This window comes from Ursus maritimus, unplaced genomic scaffold, assembly GCF_017311325.1.
Source record: "Ursus maritimus isolate PB19 unplaced genomic scaffold, ASM1731132v1 scaffold_29, whole genome shotgun sequence".
Classification (NCBI taxonomy): Eukaryota; Metazoa; Chordata; class Mammalia; order Carnivora; family Ursidae; genus Ursus; species Ursus maritimus.
This window is the reverse complement of record NW_024425452.1, coordinates 8,294,603-8,319,664: the sequence shown is the minus strand read 5'-3', so window position 1 is coordinate 8,319,664 and position 25,062 is coordinate 8,294,603. Positions and strand designations below refer to the sequence as shown.

At 38.9% G+C, this 25,062-nt stretch overlaps 1 protein-coding gene across 1 annotated transcript; it reads left to right on the top strand.

Moving 5' to 3' along the window:
• Window positions 1-3,275: 3,275 nt before the first annotated feature.
• On the top strand, window positions 3,276-24,200 carry RHAG (Rh associated glycoprotein). The gene is made up of 10 exons (XM_008691811.2): window positions 3,276-3,497; window positions 12,610-12,793; window positions 13,402-13,552; window positions 15,541-15,688; window positions 15,793-15,959; window positions 17,445-17,582; window positions 18,153-18,274; window positions 22,295-22,368; window positions 22,704-22,777; window positions 23,496-24,200. Exons 1-10 carry the CDS (start codon window positions 3,341-3,343, stop codon window positions 23,526-23,528), a joined length of 1,248 nt encoding a protein of 415 aa, XP_008690033.1. The 5' UTR covers window positions 3,276-3,340; the 3' UTR covers window positions 23,529-24,200.
• The last annotated feature ends 862 nt before the right edge of the window (window positions 24,201-25,062 follow it).

Below are 25,062 nucleotides of genomic sequence, written 5' to 3'. Positions count from 1 at the left end.
TAAAAATCTTTTCTGATTCCTAATGTTGATAGGATATAACCATTTTGATGACTTTATTATTGAAATAATGTGTCTTCATGTTTACAATTTATTGTACTTTGATACAGAAGTTTCAAATTTTTCCAAGGAAAAAAACCCTGCCCTATATATGTGTCACTTCGATAGCCCTTTTAATAGCCTAGATTTCTCATCTTTTTATGATTTATAAAGTACCTTTATATATACTGTCTTGCCTGGTATTTCAAACAACTGTTTGAGATGGATAGGAATCCTCACTGCCACCTGAAGGATAAAAAAAAATGGAGACAGAGACAGTTTAAGAGATTCACTTTATGGTATATGAGTGAGTGACTGTTGCCAAGAATCTGGATCGGAGCAATTCAACAACATTTAAAAAATTACCTAAAGAGCAAAGAATCTGAATTCCTTCAGGTAGGAATTACAAATGGTCAGAAGCACGTGAAAAGGTGCTCAACATCACTCATCATCAGGGAAATGCAAATCAAAACCACAACGACATATGACTTTGCACTCACTAGAATGGCTAGATCAAAAAGTCGGAGAACAGCAAATGTTGCTAAGGATGGGAGGAAATCAGAATACTCATACTCGGCTGATGGAAATACGAAATGGTGCAGCCACTTTGGAAAAGAGTCTGGCATCTCCTCAAACAATTAATCATGGAATTATCAGATGATCTAGAAATTCCACCCCTCAATGTATGAAATGAAAACAAGTCGACACCAAAAATTTGTACATGGCTATTCATAGCAACATTATTCAAAATAGCCCAAAATTGGAAACAATCAAAATGTCTGTCAACATACACACACACGGATGAAATACGGTATAGCCGTACAAGGGAATATTAATTGATCATGGGAAGGAATGAAGTACTGAAATACACTCTAGCATGAATGAAGCTTTACTTAGCTTGTGCTAAGTAAAAGAAGCCAGTCACAAAAGATTTCATGCTATCTGATTCCACTCATGTGAAAGTCCAGAATGGGGAAATCAATACAGACAGAAAGTAGATCAGTGGTTGCTTAGGGAGAATGGGGTAAAGGGAGTGATTGCTAAAGGATACAGGATTGTCCTCGGGGAGCAACAAGGGAGTGGGGAAAATAACTATTTTTTAAATGTCATAAAACCAACAAACACCACAGAAACATAGCACATACAACCCACTATGAGAAGTGCTATGAAAGAGGAGATCACGATTCAATGAGAGATACTAGCAAGACCCTGGGTCAAATGGGAAGTCAAAGAAGACTTTGATGAGGAAGTAACTTTTTATCTGAGAACTGAAGGCCCATGTGTGTAAAGTATGGGGGGAAAATGTGTGGAAAGGGTGTTCCATTTAGAACAGTTTGAGTGAAGAGCTAAAAAAGAAAAATATTTTCCCAGATTATACATGATTCAGCTTATGTCAGTGCGAAGTTTCAGAAGGCGGGCAACAGATCTGAACTCCTCAATGGTCAATACTCCAATATCTATTATATTTTATCATTTTTGAATAGTTTAAAGCCATATTGATTTGTGATATGTTTAGATCTTGCAATTCATACTATATGACTTATTTGGGGTTTTTTTGTTGTGGTTTTTTTGTTTTTGTTTTTGTTTTTGTTAACAGCCTGGTGTATAGTTTATCAACAGAAACACTTTGGCATTTACAATTTGCTGGAATTCGGATGAACAATCTTCAGGCCACCGCAAAACTGGAAATCAAAGTGTGGAATATTCCCCTAGCTAAGCATGCAAACCCACTCCTGCTGTGCTATCCTGTGAGGAATGATGAAAATAGCCATTTCCAAAATCTTTGGATTGTAGATTTAGAAAATATCAAAGATCACTTAGTCCTAATATCATATGTTCTATTGTGGACAAATACAGCAGAAAGACAAAACCAAAACAAAACAAACTTGCTGCTTTCTTTTATAAACATTTGTTGTGATATAGAATTGGCCCAACAGTTATTTGCACTTATATTCTGAATAGAATCTTTTGGAAATGAGACTTACTAAAATAATTTTATTTAGGGATGCCTGGATGGCTCAGTCAGTTAAGCATCAGCCTTCTGCTCAGGTCATGATCCCAAGGTCCTGGGAACAAGTCCCATGTCTGGCTGCTTGCTCAGCAGGGAGCCTGCTTCTCCCTCTGCCTACCTCTCCCTCTCTCTTTCTCCCTCTCTCTCTCTCTGACAAATAAATAAATAAAATCTTTAAAAAATAATTTTTGTAATTTTGTTTAACTGCTAGCTATACGTTCTCAAAATTCTCTATTCCGCTATGAGAACAATTACAGGATGGAAGCAAGAACTGTCTCTGTATTTTTTAAGTGTTTGGCATCTTACTTACAAGTGACTATTTGTCAGGAGTGTGGATTTACTATGTCCATGCTGAAGTTCACTCCCTTCTTTTTTAAGACTTAAAAATATATCTCAACATATTTGTGCATTGATAACTTACATTTGTAAAGCTGAGCATGGATTCAAGAAAAACCTTATCCTAAATAAGCAAAACCACTTCTTACAGGGCTGTATTTTCCTCATTGCCCATTGACTAATATTCAACATCTAGTATCTTTAATATTGAATGCAAGGCCTTTTACAACCCAGATAAGCTTTATCCCCAGACACTCTCTTCTTCCCTCCCCATCTGTACTATATTCCAGCTTTGCATAACTAATTGCTATTCCTTAAATACGCCATGTTCTTCTAAGCCTTATGCGAGTCCTTCTGTCTTACTAATAAAGCCTATTTATTTTTTAATGTCCCCATCAATATCATTTTATGTGTTCGTGGTCTTAGCCCGAGACAAAATAAATTTCTGCCTTATATATGTTCTCTAATAGTTTTATAACCACTATTATGTTACCTACCTCTTTTTAAAGACTCATTTGTGTATATGTCTCTCTTCCCAGCTACATTCTTTACTTCCTCAAGGAAGTTAATAGAACCATTCTATATCTTGTTTAGTTTCATGTCTCCTATAGAGCCTAGCTCAGTGCCTGCCATACAATAGGAGCTCAAGAAGTGTCTGTTGAACTATGTTAAATAAGATTCTAGACACTTGTGTACAATAGATCATTTCTATAGCCGGACTTCTTCAAATCTACATTATATATTCTTCAAACTAGCATTTTGAATGATTTGATTACAGAGCATAATTCTCCCCAAGAGGTGGGAGTGTTTTCATCAGTCTTGCCCATTTTTTCTTGCAACGTCATTGGAGTGAGTTGAACATGCAGCCTAATTCCACACACAGAGCAGTCCCTCTGTGCTTATCAACCTCCCACAGCCTGTGAGGCCCTCAGTGTGCCTCTGTCCTTTGCCACAAACATGAAGCTCTCGTTCCCCATCACGGCCATTGTACTGGAGGTTTCTATGATTGTTTTATTTGGACTTTTTGTCAAGTATGAAACAGAGCAGAATACTATCCAACAGCTCAACGTCGCCAACTCAACAAGAGTGGACAAATCCCTTGAGTTACATCCTTGTGAGTAAACCATCTACTTCTTATTATGCGTTTTGGGCTTTTCAGAATGTGAACTCATTTGGGGGCCTTAGAATGTAAAATCTTTGAATTCTCTAACCCCTTGAACTCCACACTGGAGCACCTTATAGAATTTGTGATACTTATGAGTACTAAGGGTATTATAAGTTCATGCGGAGGTATCTGGTCTATGGCTTCCAGTCTCTGTAGTGAATGTGTTTGGATAGAATCTGTGTCTATTAAAATACCAGCATAAGAAGACAAAAATTAAAGTAATTGATTAATCTTTTGTGTTACCTACATCTGCTAAATGACATTAATTTTCCCTTAAATTGATCCTTAGTTCTGCAAGGAATAAACATATCACCCCCCAAACAACAATAATAGCAACAACCAAGAGTCTAAAGTACCATTCAAGGAGAGAGTAGAAACAAGTGGAATAATGTGAAGGGAGCCTGGATTTCATGTGGGGACCCTAAGGCATAAGAAGTGATGTTAAGGATGATATTGGAAGTAAATGGATGTACTCTGGGTTTCATAATATTCTAAAAGGAAAGCAGTTTGTTCCTCTGAAATGGGAAGAAAAGTGTGAGCACCTAATATATTTTGAAAGCAGAATCCTTCCCTGGGAATGGTACCCGAAGAAAAGAACGGATTCAGTTTCGAGTTTGATAGGGAAGGCAATGAAATAATTAATAAAACAATAATAACTACCATTAACTGACTGCCTATTTGGAGCGGGCATATCCATTACATCATTAACCAGGGAGAGAGGTAGTGATGTGTCCCTATGATATACATTGTTTTCTTAAATAAGGCACACATAATTTTATCATTTATTAATTTATTAAATATTAAATTTATTAAATCATTTAAAATAGTAGCAATGTTTATGACAGTTCTATGGCATAGGTCTAAGCTTTATAAAACCATATAATATTTGTTCTCTCATTCCTTCATTTTTTGAGGGGATTTATATAATGGGAAGTATTCTCATGCAGACATGATGACCCTAGAGCCATTCAATGACTCAGCCATATTATTCCTGCCTAAAATATTTTATAGAATAGCCCAGAAGCTGCCTGATCATGGTTATACATATATATTTTTTCCTACATTTTCTACACTTTCCCCTACATTTCAAATCAACTTACACAAAACTTACGTGACAGCCGAAATCATTAGAGAGAAGATTATTAAATATTTGCTTGTTAAGAAGAAATGTTCAAGTCAAACCCGTGGGGGTGCCTGCCTAGTGCCGTGGGTTGTACCAAGTGCAGGAGTCAAGCACCTGGAAGGCTCTGCTCCTGCTTAAGAGGCTCGCGGCGTGTTACAGCGGTTCTCAGTTGCAGGGTGCTGGAAGGTACGATTTTCTCACAAACAAGCAAGGCAGAATATTAATTTATATTTTAAGTAAAGTCAGTTAGATATAGGTTTACTCATCCCTCTTGCTTGCCATCTGCTCTGCTTTTCTGACTGGCAGAGCAGTGCATGCTGTCACACAGACCATCCCCACGCATAACGGTGGACGTGTGCGGCACCTCTGAATATCTTGTTTCATGTCATGAATGACACCGTAGACACTCGTCTGAGAGACAAGCTAAACTCTGGGGTTTTGGCCCTCATGGCATCTAGCAAATGTTGGTCACTCTGCTGAGGCAGATGTGTGTGTGTGTGTGTGTGTGTGTGTGTATTAAGATTTCATTTATTTGTCAAAGAGAGAGAGCACAAGCAGGGGAGCGGCAGGCAGAGCAGGCAGAGAGAGAAGCAGGCTCCTCGCTTTGCAGGGAGCCCGACGTGGGGCTCCATCCCAGGACCCGGGGATCATGACCTAAGCCAAAATCAGATACTTAACAACTGAGCCACCCAGGTGTCCTGAGGCAGATAGTTTGACAGGGAATGAAGCGTGACTGACAGTCAGCTAATTCTTGCTAACCTGTAGGCAGAGTAGAGAAAAGGGGAGTTTAGGAAGAAGGCCCTTTGAGGCCTGTCAACATTTTATTAGAAATTCTACAGACACACAGCTTTAATGTCTATGGGACATAAATGCCACAGCCATGATCTTGCTATACTCTGTTACGTTAAAATCCATTGGTCTCACACTTGGAGTAGTTTTTACTCATCTTGTTAGGTTATGCATTGATCATTTGAAAAATATTGATTCACAGTTATGCAAATATTCCAAACATTGACATATTTCATCATTAACAATGAAAGAGGATACATGTTAATACCACCAACCATTTCACCAGAAAACCCTTGAGAAGTCTCCAGAAGATGATAAGCTCACAGTGACCGACACAAACTTTCTGAAATTCTAATTTTTTTTTAAAGCCAAAATGTATTGGTGGCAACAAATACTGTCAATTCTTTTCTTTGAAATGACAACCTCAGTTCACTCATTTTTCAGACAATGTCAATACCTGTCTGAAAAACCATAGTTTATGTCAGTCTTTTATTTCAAGTAAAAATAAAGTTCCATGGAAAAAACCCGCTCATTCAGTTGGTACTCAAACAATAACAAAAGTGCTTTGTTTCTGAGATCCCGTCCTGTATGTATATGTATAATGACATTTCCACAGACTAATTCCTACAAAATATTAAAAGGACACATAGAAGGTCAGTAGCTAAATTAATAATTTTTGCTGCTTCATCAAAAAATTCTTAATTAAAACCTCCCTTTTTTTCCCCTCTGCCAGTGAGTGATCATTAAGAATTCGACATAAGAGACTCAACTCTAGGAAACAAACAGGGCTGCTGGGGGGGGAGGGGAGTGAAGGGATGGGGTAACAGGATGATGGACATTAAGGAAGGCACGTGATGGAATGAGCACTGGGTGTTATAAAAGACTGATGAATCACTGAACTCTACCTCTGAAACTAATAATACACTATATGTAAACTAAATTGAATTTGAACAGAATATTAAAAAAAAAAAAAAGAATACTACAACCACCAGCTCAGTTTGATACCACTGCTTTCGTCGGTGCTAAAGGACCCCTAGTCTGACATACCTTTGTGTCATCATCTCTGGAAATACCAACACAGTGAAAAAAGCAAGTAACACCATAGAATTATCATGAAAATAGTTTTCACCTCTCAGACTCCCTGAAAGTGTCTCCAAGACCCCTTGGGGACCACTGAAGGTATAGGTAAACTGACAAAGGATGTACATGGCACTAGACATTATTTTATGAATTTCAATACCAGCAATGGATGAAGTACAATGGCTTATTTTTTTAAATCTACATATAAGAATGTGTTTCTATATTTACTCAAATATTAATCAGCTCATTTGTTACCAAAAGATTTAGCAGATCTAGATATATGTTACAGGTAATGAGTAACTCATTTGTGAGTGTAAATGATTCCTAGGGAATTGCTTGCTGTTATTCTAAGTGTTACCTGGAATTGTTTCTATTACTGAATTAACATATTGTTTGTGGTTTACTACCTAACAATAAGATATCAGCCTCCAGTAGAACTCTGAGGGTTACCTTTGATGGAATAGTTTTTGCCTACTGGAAAGGACTGGAAGCAATGAGCATGAGTAGAACCCAAATCCTAGTTTCTAAATACCATTGCCCACTCAGGGGCTCATTGGAAAAATTGTTGGTTCCGGGTCAGGGTAAAGAAAGCACAAGGTTTGCCAAGGGTGTAAAGACTAATGGGGATATGCCCAAAGAACACAGGATCCTGCTTGAAGCAGCACCAACTAGACCAATTGGGGATAAACACAGAATTACAAATAATAATGATGTGGTGATAGTAACTCACTGAAATTAAGATAAAGGATATAGTGAACCCATAGAAGTATTCTCCAAAGAGGGGGAAGGGGGAAAGAGGGAGCTCTTCCTTATAGAAGAATGCCAACTAATTAATATAAAAAGAATAATAGATATATAAAATTAGAATTTTGAAATTAAAAATGTAATAATATATTCCAGCAAGATTCTTCAATGAAAGCAAAAACCATCAGGTAAAGTTACTGGAGAACACATGTGTGAAAGAATTGCCCCACAGACTGCTTTTCGTTTACAGGGCAAAACATACATTTATGGTGAAGAGATCTGGCAGAAGAGTCTTAACCACATGGTCAAATTAACTATCACCGGTAATAGGACAAACAAATTATGTGCCACCTAGTGTGGTGCAATGGGAAGTACCCAACATCACCCATATAATACTCTTCCCAGAATATTGAGTCTCGTTCTATGGAGAAACAGTCAAACACATGCAAATTGGAGGACATTCTATATAAATGACAAAACACCAACAACAATAAAAAGCATTGGGAGAACCTATCTAAGAAAAAGACACATGACAAACCAAAAAATGTATGAAAGTTGAATGGATAATGGGTTAAGAATCTTATAAAAGAACAATTTGGGGACAGTTGGAGGAATTTCAGCATAGCTTCTATATTAGATAATAGTCTTCTATCTATGTCATATTTCTTGGATGTGGTGATGATGTTATGGTTATTTAGCAGAATGTCCTTTTTAGGAAACTCATGCTAACTTGGTGAGGGGCAAAATGTCATCCTACTTTCAAATGGTTAAGGAGAATAAGTACATATATATCTGAAGAGAGTGAGACAGAACAAACATGGAAAATATTAACAACTGATAAATCTAAGTGAATAGTACATATATATTCATTGTGCTATTTTTCTAGATATTTGAAATACTTGCAGTTAAACTTTTTGGGGGCTGGGAGAGGAAAGAAACCACCCCAAGGATACCTTTCTCTCAGAGAAGACAAGCTCAGAATATAATCCCAGTGGTTCAAAGGACTGAAACTCTCTAAGAGCAATAAGCTATGTGCCCATGTGCCCGGCAAACACCTTGCCAGCCCTTAACCATTAAAAAACAAACCAAGAGGGGTGCCTGGGTGGCTCAGTTGGTTAAGCGTCTGCCTTCAGCTCAGGTCACCATCCTGGGATCTTAGGATTCAGCCCAAGTCCGGCTTCTCTGCTCAGCAGGCGGTCTACTTCTGCTTCTCCCCCCACCCCTGCCCCCACTGGTGCGCTCGCTCTCCCTCTCCCTCTCTCTCTCTCTGTGAAATAAATAAATAAAATCTTTAAAAAAGCAAAAAACAAACCACAAAAACAAAATAAAAGAAGAAAGCCAAACACTTTCTAATTATACTTGCCCGCTGAACAATTCTCACCACTTGATCCAGAAAAACAATTTTTCTAAATAAGAGCCTGATAATCCCCATTAGACAGATTCTCGGTGGCCCTCACCAGTGATCCACTTATTCATGAATAACTGAGGCATCTCCTGAAAAGCTACAGGTGCCAGCCTTTCTGCTGGGGTCCTATGAGGGACAAGCCACATCTGGAGTCCTGCTTTCACACTAGGATTCACTTCCTCCTGAAAGAGTGCCTTAGTGGCAGTGCTTGCTCAATATTTGAATAAATGACAAGTGAGCACACATGGTAACAAAAACAGACAAACCCATAAGCAAATGAAATAAAATAAGAGGAATATGTACGATGTTACAGCTGTGATCTGGTTCTTGAAGGGAGTATAGGTTTGCCAGGTCAAGAAGTGTTGGGTTTGGGATGGAGAGGACGTTCGAGGCAGCAGGCATATACAGGAAATAGAGGGAAGGGACAGGTCAGTTTCATTCGTTTGATGGTGGTAGTGGTGGTGGAAAGTGAGTCAGAATCATCATGTGCATTTTAAGCATGTTGAGTTACCAGGGCTTGCAAGATATCCTATCACAATATAATGATGGAAGGAAAACAAGATACCAGCTATTGTTACATTTCCTCTGGAGACTAAAATCACACTCTATTGAGAATATCTGATTTAGACAAGTCTTGGCCTTTCTTAAAACCTGTTGGAAGACTTCACAGAAGTTCAATCTCCTTTCCCCCTACAGAGGACACTTTATTCCTTTAATGGCAGTCTGGCACTACTGAATTAAACTCATGGCCCTCTCTCTAGTCGCCACCCACAAATTCTTAGAGCAGGATAAAAGGCAACATAGAATCCCAATTGTTTACAGATCTTTCTTATCCACACTTTTTATACAGAATCATTATCTGTCAAGAGCTGTCACAACCTAATAAGCTCTTTAGCGACTTAAATAATAGATGAGGTTCTTAAGCCCCCTTGTGGCAAAAAGCAGTAATAGTCTTTGAGGGGAAAAAACCATCAGAGCACAGTTAATATATATATGGTCACTTGTATTTCAAAACCCCACAGGTTCACGTTAGTTGACCATTGCCCATCAAGAGGTCATGTAGAATCCCAATCCCCAATTCCGAAGTTCCCTGGGTAGATAATGAGATGAGGGTGGGCGTCCAGAACGCTGGCGTAATTGAGATTGTCGCTGATCCGAACTAGACGACTGTGCAGCATTCTCCTCTTGGAGACTCCCCTCAAAGGCACTGACAAGGGACAATTTTCAGAAATCTATTCTTTCCTGGGGCGCCTGGGTGGCACAGCGGTTAAGCATCTGCCTTCGGCTCAGGGCGTGATCCTGGCGTTATGGGATCGAGCCCCACATCGGGCTCCTCCGCTATGAGCCTGCTTCTTCCTCTCCCACTCCCCCTGCTTGTGTTCCCTCTCTCGCTGGCTGTCTCTATCTCTGTCGAATAAATAAATAAATCTTTAAAAAAAAATGAAATCTACTCTTTCCTTTCTCGTCCTCCTCAAACTGCCTTTCTTGGGAGGTAGCTCCAATGAACAATAAAATGGTCAAAAGGCTCATTTTATGGATAGGGTTGAAAGTGAATGACACAAGTGTGTGCCTGAATCATGGTAGGTTTGGACTATTCTCGTTCTCTTTATTCTTTCATTTTCTACCTTCATCCACAAGTTAGATTGGCTTCTAGGTCACCGAAGGACCCTACTGACTCAATCTGTGATGTCAACCATATCTGTCTGTCTTGTTATTCGTCATAGAGTAATACCTTAGGATAAATCTCCAATGCCTCCAAAAAAGCCCTTCAAATGCTTGCAAAGAGACTTTGAAATGCTGGGTACCTTTGGAAAGTGAACATCTTCATCCACTTCTGGGTGGGATCACTGTCGCAGATTAGCTTATCAAATTTAATTTGCAAAGTTTGAAATTAATGTGGTCTGCAAGTTGTGTCAGGAGAGAAGGTCAGGAAAGTTCTGCAGAGAGGAATGAAGCCCATAAAGAAAGTGCTACAGGTTGGGCTCCCTGGGAATCAGGCTTTAGAGACAGACATTAGCCGGAAAAAGTTTAGTAAGGAGTGCCTTAAGGATCAACACCATAGCAAGAAGGTTTGCAGGGAGAGACCCCACAGGGTATCCTGAGACTGGGATTGTCTAGCTTCAGGTGGTCCTTCCCTGAGGCCAGGGGATGGTCATGTGAATCAGTCACTGGGTACAGGCTACCCCAGGGAAAGGCAAGAGCATTTCCCAGAGAGACTTGAGAACTTAGGGCTATCAACTGGCAGCACTCCCTACAGCCAGGAAAGATGGAAAGAATAAGTTCTTCATTTCTAAAAGGGGTATCTGGGCCGTGTATCGCAGCATCTCCTACAGTAGACAAACCTGAGTAGTGTCGTCTCCCAACCTCAAACACACTGTATGCTGAGCCTGATGGTAGAACAGAGGTAGAAAGAACCAAGGGGTAGTTACATGTCTTTGAGTGCCTGTGAAGTCAGCATTCTGCCTTGGTTATTTTTACATCCATCCCTACTGTGTTCAATGACTGGAGGAATTGGTGGAGTCAGGCCTGGATTCCAATCTTAACCCACCCTTTAGGCAAATTAATTGGACTCTAACATCAGTTTCCTCTGAGATATATTTTTGAGGTGTGTCCTCCTCATGTCTATTTCCACTTAAACCCCTGGCCACAATGGTTAATAGTCATTTAACATTACATGTTTTATTTTTTCTCTCTGGTTTTATATTTGTGCCCAGTTTGTTCTCAATTTGCTTTGTGTATTTATTAAGTTGAACCACAAGAAGTTGCCAATAGTTGACTCATTTTCATTGATAATTTCAATGCAAAAATTTCCATTTCATATGGTTCAACCAAATACATGTCTCACTAATGAAGCTGTACTTTGAGTTCCCCTATCTCATATTTGAGCATATCTTTCATTTAGTTAGTTAGTTAGTTAGTTAGTTAGTTAGTTAGTTTTGATCATATGTTTTATTTATAGTGCTTTAATGCATATTCCCTCCCACAGAGGTTATCCCACGCAGACTACCTCTGTGAAACAGGGCCTTTTCAGTATTGCAGATGAAAATGCTGGAGCTCAGAGAGAATAAATCCCTTGCCCAAGGTCACACAACCATGTACCAGAACTAGGGGACCTTAGCTTACATTTCCAGACACCAGGTAAAATATTTGCTCCTCAAGAGGATAGGGCCTTTTTTTTTTTTCTTTTTAACAGTGGCTTCAAAAGTGTTAACAAAGACGTTATCCCATTGGACTTGAATACTGATCTGATTAAGATTTCCAGGGCCGGTGCTATTATACAGATTTGTATCTGTATAATAAATGGAGACTGGAGCTCATTAATTTAGTCATTATTGCCTCTTATCCTATATGAAGATTTTTATGCCAAATCCTGGGGGAGCAAAAGATGACGATGTCCTAATCCCTTCAACCAAGGAACTCATAGTCAGTGCAGGAGAGGAACACCTCATCAAGGAACTGTTATCACATGACTCATGTTAAATAAATGCTAATACAGTATGGCAAACGCTGAATTGAAGTATATGTAGAATGCTGTGTAAAAGACAAGAGGAAATATTAATTTTCCCTGGGAGAACTGAGAAAGTCTGCAAGAGCGGGTGATATTTGCACTGTGGTTTGCGAGGTTTTCCTCAGGTGGAAAGTAATAGAAAACTCTTCAGATATGAGAGCACATGGTATTCCAAGAAAAGGCTCAAATATTGAATGACTTGCCCAGAATCTCATGGCTGGTAAGCAGGCAGGCTGGCTGGCACTGGAGTCTAGTCTTTGGCTGCCCGGTTAATGCTCTCCCTTTGCAGTGATTTATATAAAGGATGTAGCATTTAATAAATGGGATATACTATATGATGCAACATTTTCTTCGTTCTCCCCTAACACAGATTTTTTTTTCCCTTCTGTTTTTTTGTTTTTTTTTTTTCCAGTCTTCCGAGATGTGCATGTAATGATATTTGTTGGGTTTGGCTTCCTCATGACCTTCCTGAAAAAATATGGCTTCAGTAGTGTGGGCATCAATCTACTCATTGCTGCTTTGGGCCTCCAATGGGGCACTTTTATTCAGGGAATCCTGCACCACCATGGACAGACAATTTACATTGGAATGAAAAAGTGAGCATCCCTTACTTTTCAACCATTGTGTTTTCAGAGCATTTGTTTCTCTGCTTGGTCTCTTGTCAGTCAGCTAGCACACTGTCTCCCTGAGATGATAGAAGATTGTTGGGATCCCAGGATGTGAATCAACGCCTTGCTCTACTGAGCTGGGTCATATATTCATGTCTGTATCCTCTCTCATTTGACTTTAAGGACACAAGAAATTCCCTTTTGTTAAAGGTTATTCCTTCCATCTCAGCTACAGGGAACAAAAATCCTCCACTAGCTTTTTTTGTACATGCCTATATTTACATTTTGAAATGTCAACACTGTAGAAAGTAATTCATTTATCGATCAACAAAAATAAAGAAAAACCTAAATGAGATCAAGAACAGGTGGGTCAAAATAAAGGAAAATGCTGGAGCAACCAGAATGTATGGCAGATGGCAAGAGGAAGGGTAAGGAAGTGAGAGTGTGTGAAAGTGTACCTGGGAAGAACATCTGATGGGGAACGGTGCGGAGGGGCCCTTGCACGCTGTATGAAGTGATGCTGTGATTCATCCCAGCTCACAGTTTTATGTTGGGTGTGCATTATTCTTGGGTGTATTCTTTCTTTTTTCCCTCAGCATGATAAATGCAGACTTCAGTACAGCCACAGTCCTGATTTCTTTTGGAGCTGTCCTGGGAAAAATAAGCCCAGCCCAAATGCTGATCATGACAATAATAGAAATCGCTGTCTTTGCTGGTAATGAATATGTGGTTGGTGAGATATTTCAGGTAAGGATTAGAGGATTTATACTTACTAGCTTTGGACATCAGTTCTGGTTACACCTAAAGGATGCCCACTCTACATAGACAAAGATCGGTGAGCACGATAGCATAGCAAGTGTAATTACACCCATCACTTATTTGAGTGTCTTTGGTAAACCAGGAGTCTTATCAACATTACCTCGTTTCATTGTCACCGCCACACTATAACCTGGGTATTAGGTTGTTACTCATACAAATTACAACTAATGATCACAGATGCTGAATGACTGCCCAAATCTGGATTCAAACCTAGATTTTTCTCAACTCCACAACTCTTTTTATTACATTATATTTCCTATCAGTGGTCAATTCCTATTATATTTCAACTACTAGATGAATAACCCTTTCTTTCTTTTTAAAAGATTTTATTTATTTATTTGAGAGAGACAGAGACAGAGACAAGGAGCACGAGAGAGACAGTGCAAGACAGAGAGCGCTAGCAGGAGAGGGGGAAGAGCAGGGAGCCTGATGCAGGGCTCCAAGAGCTCTATCCCAGGACCCCAGGGATCATGACCTGAGTTGAAGGCAGATGCTTGACTGACTGAGCCACTCAGGAGCCCCTGACTAGCTTTTGTTAAAGTCTAGATCAAATTTTTTCTCCCGCATGAAAATCTCATTGATTCCCCTGAGGATAATCAATAGACTATTTCTGGGCACTCCCCAGTATTTTGCTTGTTTCTATTGAACATTTAATTCCACAGCAAATATTTTTTAAGTTTTTATTTAAATTCCAGTTAGTTAACATGCAATGTAATATTAGTTTCAGGTGTGCAATACAGTGATTCAACACTTCCATACATCATCTGGTGCTCGCCACAGCAAGTGCGCTCCTTCATCCCCATCACCTATTTCACCCATCCCCCACTCACCTCCCTCTCTCTCAACAGAAAATGCTTTTGAAAACTTTTTAGGTGTCATGTGATGATGATTCTGATCGACAAAATAGTTAATGTCCCTGTCTTTATAGAGAAGACAGACATCGAATAGAGTATCCTGTATCACCCACCCACCCATAGGCACATGCATACACGAGCACGCACACATATTATTAAAAATTGCAATACATACTATGAAAAAGAAGTAGAAGGGAATATGGGAGAGCATAACTGGAAGACCTAACTTAGATTGTGGAATCAAGGAAGGCCTCTCTGAGGAAGTGACAGTTAAGCTGGACCAGAAAGGTACATAGGAGTTTTTTAGGTATGAAAATCTTAAATAAATTAATAAGTTTGTATCATTTTCCTACCTTAATAAGTACAATAAAGCTATGCCTCAGGTTTGGCACTCCAAACTTTCCCTCGTGGGGTAGGAGAATGTAGAAAACTGGATCAAATTCATACACTATCCTAAAGAGGACCTAAATACATTGCTTCAGGTGAATCTTGGACCTCAGCTGGATTTCACATCATCATATAACACAGAGAAAAAATATGGGACAGACTCGGGCTTTTTAAAGCTTCAGGTCTTTGAATTGCAGTTAAATGAGCCTTAACTGTAACAGAAAATGAATGCAAAGAACATCTTTCTTTTGAAACAAGTGCAGTGCATAATATGTCACTAAGAATTTCCCTAAACTAGAGAAGTAAACTAAAATGAATTGCATATCCACAAGGACCTAGCACTTTACAAACATGGCCGCACTAAGTCTCACCACAACTATATTAGCCGAGTAATATTTCCCACTTTGCAGAAGCAGAGATCCAGAGAAGTATAGCAATTTATCTAAAGTCCCATTGCAAGGAAGTACCTGGCCTAGCATTGGAAGTCAGTTCTGCATGTCTCCAAAGCCTGTATTTTTTTAAATTTCACTATCCTGTTTTATTCTTTCTCTGACATATCCATTCCTTCTTTTAATTTATTTTATTGTTTAATCAGTGAAGCAGTCCCTTCATTGACTTTCCTCCTGTAGTGAGACGCAGTTTCACCTCTAATAACACGAATGTTTTGACCCTCAGGCCTCTGACATTGGAGCATCAATGACGATCCATGCTTTTGGGGCCTACTTTGGCTTGGCGGTAGCAGGTGTCCTATATCGGCCAGACTTGAGAAGGGGGCATGAGAAGGAGGAGTCTGTGTACCACTCAGATTTGTTTGCAATGATTGGTGAGTAGAGATGAATTTGCCTGATTCAGTACCCAAGGCAAACTCTCTCCCCTGGACTGTCTTCCATATCCAGCACTAATATCCCTTTCTGTGGTTTACCGCAGGGACTCTTTTCCTATGGATGTTTTGGCCCAGCTTTAATTCAGCCATCGCGGAAACTACAGAGCAACAGTACATGGCCATCATAAATACATACTTCTCTCTTGTTGCCTGCGTGCTCACAGCCTATGCGTTTTCCAGCTTCGTGGGGAAGAGAGGCAAGCTCGATATGGTCAGTACATATTAACCACCATGGAAGCTTCCCTAAGTCACACTGGTGGTTGCCCAGATGAGTAGGTCATTTCTGCATCGCTGCTGAACTGCCACAACAAATCACAACACTGCAAACTTGCAGAATATTTTGAAAATAACGCTCATTTTCTTCTTCATCGAATTTGTATTGTGGCAAATTAAAAGTGTTCTCAAGGAATTTACCGCCTACTAAGGAACATAGTCAGGCAAAAATCAAAGATTTGAGGCATATTGCTTTAATGATGGAGCTGACTATCTCCAAGGTCTTAGAAAATCTTCCTTAGAAACAGGACTTGCCAAGAATAGAAAAAGAGAATGGGGGGAGGGTGCAAGTTGATTCTGTTTTCCTAACTGCAAATATTCCTCTCGAAGAAATAACAACTAAAAGCCACGTGGGATCCTGAATAAGACTCTGTAAAGGAAAAAGAACATTAGGGGGAATACTGGTAAAAGTCAAATAAGACCTTTAATAGTGTTCTATCAATGCTAGTTTCCTGGTTCTATGATTACATAAGATATTAACCTTGGGGGAAGCTGGGTGAGGGATATATGGAAACTCTGCAGTATTTTTGCAACTATTACCTGTCTAAAATTATTTCAAAACACAACTTTTTTTTTTTAATCCTCCCAAGTTGGTCTTTTGCGTTTCTTGCCTATGAACTAGAGAAATGTCTGTGAAGGAGTAATCCACACATCAGCTGCTCTTCTTTTCCAGCCTGAGGGAGGAAAAGGATATTGTAATTTTTTCAAGCATAGCTAAGGACATGGATTTCAAAGCTATACAATTTGTTTAATGGAAGAAAATTAAAAACAAAAAAAGAAAAAAATACCTGTACAGCTCGGTCCTCTCTTAAAAGTAGTGATGGGCTTTCCTCCTTAGGCGAAACAGCCAGAACATGATTCTACTGAGGAATTCTGGTAAATGGCAATTGGTGACTCTTTCCACCATCTTGAGATGTTCTCAATACAGTGACATTTGTGAAAGCTGTTGTCTTTCATGTCAAATGTGCATTTGGTGTCTCTAGATTCCCTCTTTGAATATTGGAATATGGTGGACTCCACAAAGCACACAGCAGCCACAGAGCTCTTTTGGTTCATGATAACCACAAACGCATTCTCAAACTGAATAAATAGACATACCATGGCTAGAATAACTATGCTGTGTACACCCAAGCTTTCCATTACAACCTCTTTGGTTTTCCTCTCATCCCTCTCCAAACTGGCGTCACTAACCTGATCGCTCAGTCACTACCAAGGAATCCCAGCAAGAAAGATATCAAACGTCAACTGCTTGGAAGAAAGGCAATCCATCACTGCAAAGAATCTTCTTTTTAAAAAAGAATCTATAGCCCTTTGAACTGAAGAATGTGCCATGGAATGCATGGAACCCTAGATAGATTGCTCCATTCCTTCTGAAGTCTGCCTCATTCAGCTCACTCCATTCGTGTTTCTGTGCTCCCCACAGGTTCACATTCAGAATGCAACCCTGGCTGGAGGAGTTGCTGTGGGCACTTGTGCGGACATGGAGATTCACCCATACGGTGCTATGATCATTGGAAGCGTTGCGGGAATTGTCTCTGTGCTTGGGTTCAAGTTCCTGACTGTAAGTATGGTCTCAGTCGAACTTGGAATCTGCACCATCATCTTCTCCTATCCCACCAGCAGAGAAAAGCTATGAAAATCCCTTTTATCAGACCCTGTTTGAGGGTCATTTCCCTTCTGTCAGAAATACCACTCAGAGTTCAGTGTCCAGTGGTTTCTACTCTTCCTCGACTTCTTTTGTGCTCAAGGAAAGAATCTGATATTAAACTATTAAAAGAATTAGTGTGAATTGAATGTTAACTACTGGTGTTGCTTTCCTCAGGGCAGTTTCATTAAAGTTTTCGTTGTTGATGATGTTTGTTTGTTTTGTATAATTAAGGACTCTGTGTCCTCTTAAGAGGATTCAGAATATCATCAGTAGGTAAGAAGGAGGAGGACTTGAAATCACTCACCTTCAAATCCATCTGCTAAAAACTGACATGAGTAGTTTTGTCACCAACGTATTTGGATTCTTTGACTTAAGAGGGTTTTAGATATGATGGCAAAAGGGGCTATAGATAAAATTGTCCTTGAGTCATTGACTTCAGTATGTCTAACAAAATAATAAACCTTTCTCTTTTTACAATTATAGCCGTGTCTTACTGATAAACTGAAGATCCATGATACATGCGGTGTTCATAACCTGCATGGCTTACCTGGTGTGGTAGGAGGCCTCGCAAGCATTGTGGCGATAGTCTTGGGAGCATCTAAGGCGTGAGTTAAAGAACGGGTTTTCCTGAACCTTGAGGTCCGGTGACGTTTTATCTCACTCTTGGAGGAATCTCGTAATGAGAAAGCTGTTTCTTTAGCAACCCAGGCCGCCATCGTTAGTATCATCCTTACTGAAGCCAAAGAGACACAAGTGGGAGAATAGAATCAGATGGGAAGATGTGTCTTAACCAAGGTTATCAGCAGTGGCTGTTTTTTGTTTGTTTTAATTAACAGAGTTAATTTAAATATTTCTGCCATAGGCAAGTGTCTCCTCACAGATAGGGCAATAGCATAATCACAATCAGATTACAGTAGGTGTACTCTTTTAGTTAGTCTCACCCAAATGGAGGAGAGGACATCTGTGATGAGCTGAGCTGTCATTTCCTACGATCAACACATAGAACAATGAATTAGCCCAATGTGAAGAGCAGCTGGGTCTGGGGAATCGGGAAGCCCGGCATATGGCTCCAGCTTTGCTATTGACTAATAATGGGGCCTTTGGCAACTCACTTAGCTTCTGTGGTTCTGTAAAATAAGGGAATTATACTATTTATTCTGTAAAATCCCTTCAAGCTCTAACAGACCTAGATTCTTCCCAGAGGGGGCATAAGTGTTTAAATGGCCGAAGGAGGAAGAACAGTTATCAGTCAAATCCAGGACAATAAAACGACGTCAAAGGCCATCAGTTGTCACTTTTAGGTAACAAGATTGGAACAATTTGATATGAAAGACATCCATGCAAAACAGCTAGGAAGATCAGAGAGGCCAGATCACTCAGGGATTAAGGAAGGAGGAATCAAAACACTCAATTTTTAAAACCCCTTGAAAGTATGAAGAAAAGGTAAATATGTTTGAAAACGTCTCAAAATGACTACTGGCTAGAGTTGAATAATTTGAAGAGAAAAAATCTCTTTCATTTTCACAGATTAAAATTCAACTCTGTTGAGACCAGTCATGATAAATATTTGACAAAATTTGTTTAATCGTATATTCTACTGAATGGAAACTTTGCTCTCACTTTCATGTCTAGAGCTGACCCATCTCTTCTGTTTGTTTTGTCTTTTTTGCCCCCTTCGCAAAATTGGAGAACAATCCCAGAAATATCCGCATTTTCGTGCAGCTCTCTCCAGGACTTAACATGCTGTTGACACCAAACACTAACATATTTGAACGCAAATCAAGCATGGTAAAAGCATGAGTCCATGAGCTCAACTCCTAAGTGCTATGGTGTGTAAACACTCTGCAAACACTCTTAAGCTATGCCTCATGGTTAGAAGTAAAGGAATTCTTGAGCATCATGCCTGCACCAGTTCCATGGAGGCAATAAAACAAGACTCTCTGGCTCTCACAGGAGGGGTCTCACTGGGTGGCCGGATTTGGGGTAGGTTCCGCTGTTGAGAGTCTAGTCCTTGGGTGTTCAGGTTGAACAGCCACTTCTCAATGTGCTCAGGGGGATTTGGGGGTGGGGGTGGATGACGAGCCTTGGAAGGCCCAGTCACATGGTGACATTCACACACGTCTCACACACCAGACAAAATATTTGGCCAAAAGCCAAGACTATTTACTCAGATGTTTCTATTCAGAATATTAAAACACAAATCAGGTTTCTTGTAAGCATAGAACAAGAAGTACGTATTCTTAAAGGACACCTGTGCACATTACGGCGCCTAATTCTTTATTTTTTTTCAGAAACAGAAAGAATTTTATTATCTAGTGGGAAGTGTCTAGTTTACAGACAAATAGATTTTGCTGTGTCATTTTTTTTTTTTAGAATGGGCAACATGTACTTGATTCCGTTATTTTTTTTTAATTATATTATGTTAGTCACCATACAGTTCATCCCTGTTTTTTGATGTAAGGCTCGATGATTCATTAGTTGCGTATAACACCCAGTGCACCATGCAATACGTGCCCTCCTTACTACCCATCACCAGTCTATCCCATTCCCCCACCCCCCTCCCCTCTGTAGCCCTCAGTTTGTTTCCCAGAGTCCATAGTCTCTCATGCTTCATTCCCCCTTCTGATCACCCCCCCTTTCTTTATCCCTTTCTTCCCCTACCGATCATCCTAGTTCTTATGTTCCATAGATGAAAGAAATCATATGATAATTGTCTTTCTCTGCTTGACTTATTTCACTTAGCATTATCTCCTCCAGTACAGCGCCTAATTCTAATCATGTGGTTAATTGGTTAAACCTCATGTTTCCCAACCCTGTTTTATCATGGAACACTTTTTATCAAAAATATCTTTTATGGGGAGCCTGCGTGGCTCAGTCGTTGGGCCTCTGCCTTCTGCTCAGGGCCTGGTACCAGGGTTCTGGGATCGAGCCCCGCATCAGGCTCCTCTGCTGGGAGCCTGCTTCTTCTTCTCCCACTCTCCTTGCTTGTGTTCCCTCTCTCACTGGCTGTCTTGCTCTCTGTCAAATAAATAAATAAGATATTAAAAAATTTAAAAAAGAAAATGTAATTTAAAAAATATATATATATTTTTTTAATTTGGAAAAGATTTTGGCAAATTCTGGTAAAATTAATAGGCTGTTTACAAAAGAAAAATACCAAGTGAATAAATATATATTAAATATTCGGCCTCACTAGTGATCAAAGAAATGCAAGTTAGCCCAAGTTACCAATTTTTCAGTTAAGTTGATAAAGATTAAATGAATAATAATACTGAATGGTGGCTAAAGTAGAGAAATGGGGATATGAATTTCAAAAAGCCCTTAAGAATGTATAAACTTTTACTAATGATTTCATTTCTAGATAGGTTTTATTTTAGGGAAATTACTGGGCAAATTCAGAAGCATGTTCATAAGAGGATGTGTTCTCACAGCCTTTTAAAAAATATGAAATATTGGAAGCAACCTAAGGATCCAACCTCTAGAACTCTAATTACAATACATTTTTACAGCGTAGTACTGAGTAGCAATTACAATTATGATCCAGGTCTACATTTGCTGACATCAAAGGACACTTAAGGATTAATGGGAAAATCAGTATTATAATGTGATTGCCTTTTTATAAAAATATATGTCTCTATTTTACATTTTTATACTGATTAAGATTTGAGGGAAATTAAACTTTTTCCCTTCATTTTCTGGACTAATGGTTTCTCATATTTTTACAATGGGTGTGTGTTACCAGTACAATTTTTTTTATATAGTAGAAAGAACTTAAACCCTTCAAATAAAAAGAAAAAAATGGAAATCTGAGTTTAGTACATTCTCTCCCTTGGACGATGAAGATGAGGCACCAAGACCCTCTCATTTTCCAGTTGTTTGCTTTCCCATAGTCACACATTCAGTCCTTCAACAACTATTTACGAACTGCCTGCTAAGAGTGAGGTACTGTGCCAAAGAGGTAGTCCTATTTCTAGTTCTTCTGTTACTCCTATAACAACCTTATGCATTTCAATAGCTTTTTATGACATTCTTCCATTCCCCAAAATTATGAGGTACTTTTCTTACTAATTTTATTTTAAAGTAACTATGTCTAAGATGACTTACAGAGATTTTTTAAATCTATTTAATAAGTGGTCTCTACACTATGTGCTAAAATTAGCTTTTCTGATCTTATTGATTTTTTAATTAAATTTCAATTGTTCCTTTTGGGATGGGGTGAGGAAAGATGGCCACTCATGTTTATTTGGCACATTACTCCATCCTCTGTGCCTAGAATGGAAAGTGGCCCAGAGTGAGTACTCAATAAATGTTTGTTGAACGAATCAGACGGGGGATCAGAACTTGTTGCTATATTTTTAGAAAATACTAAGCTCTTTCTAAGGAAAATCTTTTCATCAATCCTGAAGAAAAAGGTGATTTTTGCTTACGTGCTTATAAGGACATTTTAACAGTGCTCAAGAACTTCAAAGAAAATGAAAATACAAAATAAAACCAAAATTGTTATGTTCCGTTGCTGGTGTAATGCTGCTCTCTGGCCTGAAGATGGCAAGCATCCGCTCCCTCAGGAAATGAGATTTGTTTGGTATCCTGGAAATAGAACACCGTCTTTTCTTTTGGCTTCCTAGGTCTAGCGTGGTCAAGCAGGCAGCTGCCCTGGGTTCTTCGCTTGGAACAGCAATTGTTGGAGGGCTGATCACAGGTCAGGATGAAAAGTAAACACTTCCCTGTGCCGCGTGTGGTCAACATAATAGATGATAAACATATTGACTGGTAAATTTGAAAATATTCTAAACTGCTGACAGTAAAGTAATCACGTAATCTCAAGGGGATGATTTTATAGCCATATATATTTTTTATTTTTAAGTAATCGCTACATCCAGTGTGGGGCTTGAACTCAAAACCCTAAGATAAAAAGTTACCTGCTGTACAAACTGAGCCATCCAGGTGCCCCTTATAGTAGTATTTTTATTACTATGTAAGTAAGTTTTCCTCTTCAGCATCATAACATGACTTATTTTCTCCCTATTCTCATAGGTTTAATTCTCAGGTTCCTTGTCTGTGGACTGTCATCTACGGAATTCTTCTTTGAGGATTCTGTTTATTGGGAGGTACTATACAGCGTTCTAAGAACGTAAACGATGACTATACCAGTGAAAGTTTTGCTCACCTGAAGCCTCCAAGTTTGTTTGGCATCCTTGTGATAAAACTGGATAAACTGCCTAATTGTAGAGAGAAATTGAGACAATATGTTTGGACAGATAAAATCGGAAGTTAAGGTCTTTTCCAAAGCATAAAGGACATGATGAAAAGACAGAATTTAGTAGGCAAATGTCCTTCGCTCCTCTGAGAGCAATAAAGAGCTGCTCATAAATATAATAGGAATCCCAGGCAGTAGCATGAGATTTTGTAGCATATATGTGAGTAGGCAAAAACAGGTAGAATGTGGAAGGCTGCAGAATCTCAGTGAAGAATCTGATAAGAGGTTTTATGAATAACATCATCTTCTTTCTATCCTCTAGTTTCTACCTCTTTACTCCATTGACATTTTCCCCAAATTATTTCCTGCAAAGCTTAAGAGTGATAGATATTTTGATGTGTTCAATGGGATTTTCAGGGAAAACAGGTTTGGTAAAGAGAATGTAGTCAAGGTGAGTAGGGTAAATATTTTTGGTTTTTTTATTTTTCTTAAGACAAACAATTGTTATTTCTATTTCTTTCTAAGCTTGAATAATAATTATGGAAAATACCTTGTGTGTTTCAATACTAAGCTCTGTGAGGCCCAAGTGAAAGAAACTATAAAGTGCCCTAATCTTGTTTTCTTTAAAGGTCCCCAAGGGGAGAGAAGTTGACGATGAATGAACATGACGGCCACAACCAGCTGGAACCTAAGACTAAATATCACTCCTCAGCTTCCTTTCCCATTATCTAGAATCAGGTTTAAAATTTTTAAAAGGCAGCATCCAACAAGAACAACAGAATGGATAGGTCCTCAGCCCCAAATGTCCAGTGTGAACAATCTGAACACAATCTGGAGCTGTTTCTTGACACTCAGTGATCCGCTTGGTTGAAGGAATGTGACTTTTAAACAGAGGGTCAAATGGATTCTCTTTAGGAGTCCCAGACTACTCTCACCAGTGGGTAGGTAGGGTGAACATTCCATGTATATTCTTGTATTTTTTCCCCATAGCTGTAAATTTACAAAGAAATCAACACATCTGATTATGTCAGTTTCTTAATATAAATACTATGTCTTCAATCCCAAAAGTATAAAAGTAAAGCTAATAAAACAATATGTAAGAAATCTATTTAAGAAATACGAAAGAAATATATTGTGTAGAGCAAGAACATGATTGCTTTCAGTGGTGCTTTCTTGATTTAAAAAATAATCTAGTTAGTAATGTTCTGTCTTTACTTGAATATTCTTATGCTTAATTCTTTTTGCATGTTTACTATTTGCAACCAGAGCTCAAATGCTATCTGACCAAAGTCTATTTTGTATAAAATACAATAAATTAAATATTATTTTATTATAAATTAAACATTTGCCTTTGGCTCTCCTTTCTTTGGTGGTTGGAATTCATTTTATTAACAAGCACACATGCACATGTACATACACTCCTCATATTTAGTCTATATTCAATCCAAATAAATTATAACTATGTATTAACTACAAAATAATCAAGTTAACATCTCACATTATAGGGTAAGTTTTAAAGAACTAAGTTTCAGAAAAGGTAATTGAAATAGTCATATAAAACCATATCTAGGGAAATACGATTTTTTTTTTCTCTAGAACCTTTTAAGATTTTCCTTTTATTTCTGGAGTTCTGGAATCTTGTCAAGCTGTGTCTTTGTATCTGTGAGGAAATATGCCCTGTCATAATTAACAGAACCTCAGTTACTAGACACTAAATATTAAACATTTCAAGTTACAGTGAGTTATTTAATATTTTATTCCTCTGGAGAAACTTGGAAAAATTTATTCCTAGATCCTAAGTATTTCATTAGGCAAATAGGTGATTTCTTTCAAATGTATGTCAGAGTCTCTTTCACATGGGTTTTGGAAGGGTGTTTATGTTATAAAATCCCCTATCCCCCAGCTGATCATCACATAGAATCATCTTCACTACCCACCTGTCCAGGAACCCCCTCATTCCCTGCTGATTGTAAGGCAAAACTCAGAGGTTCCTGGGGCACCTGGGTGGCGCAGTCGTTAAGCGTCTGCCTTCGGCTCAGGGCGTGATCCCAGCGTTCTGGGATCGAGCCCCACGTCAGGCTCCTCCCCTGGGAGCCTGCTTCTCCCTCTCCCACTCCCCCTCCTTGTGTTCCCTCTCACGCTGGCTCTCTGTCAAATAAATAAATAAAATCTTAAAAAAAAAAAAATCCTCAGAAG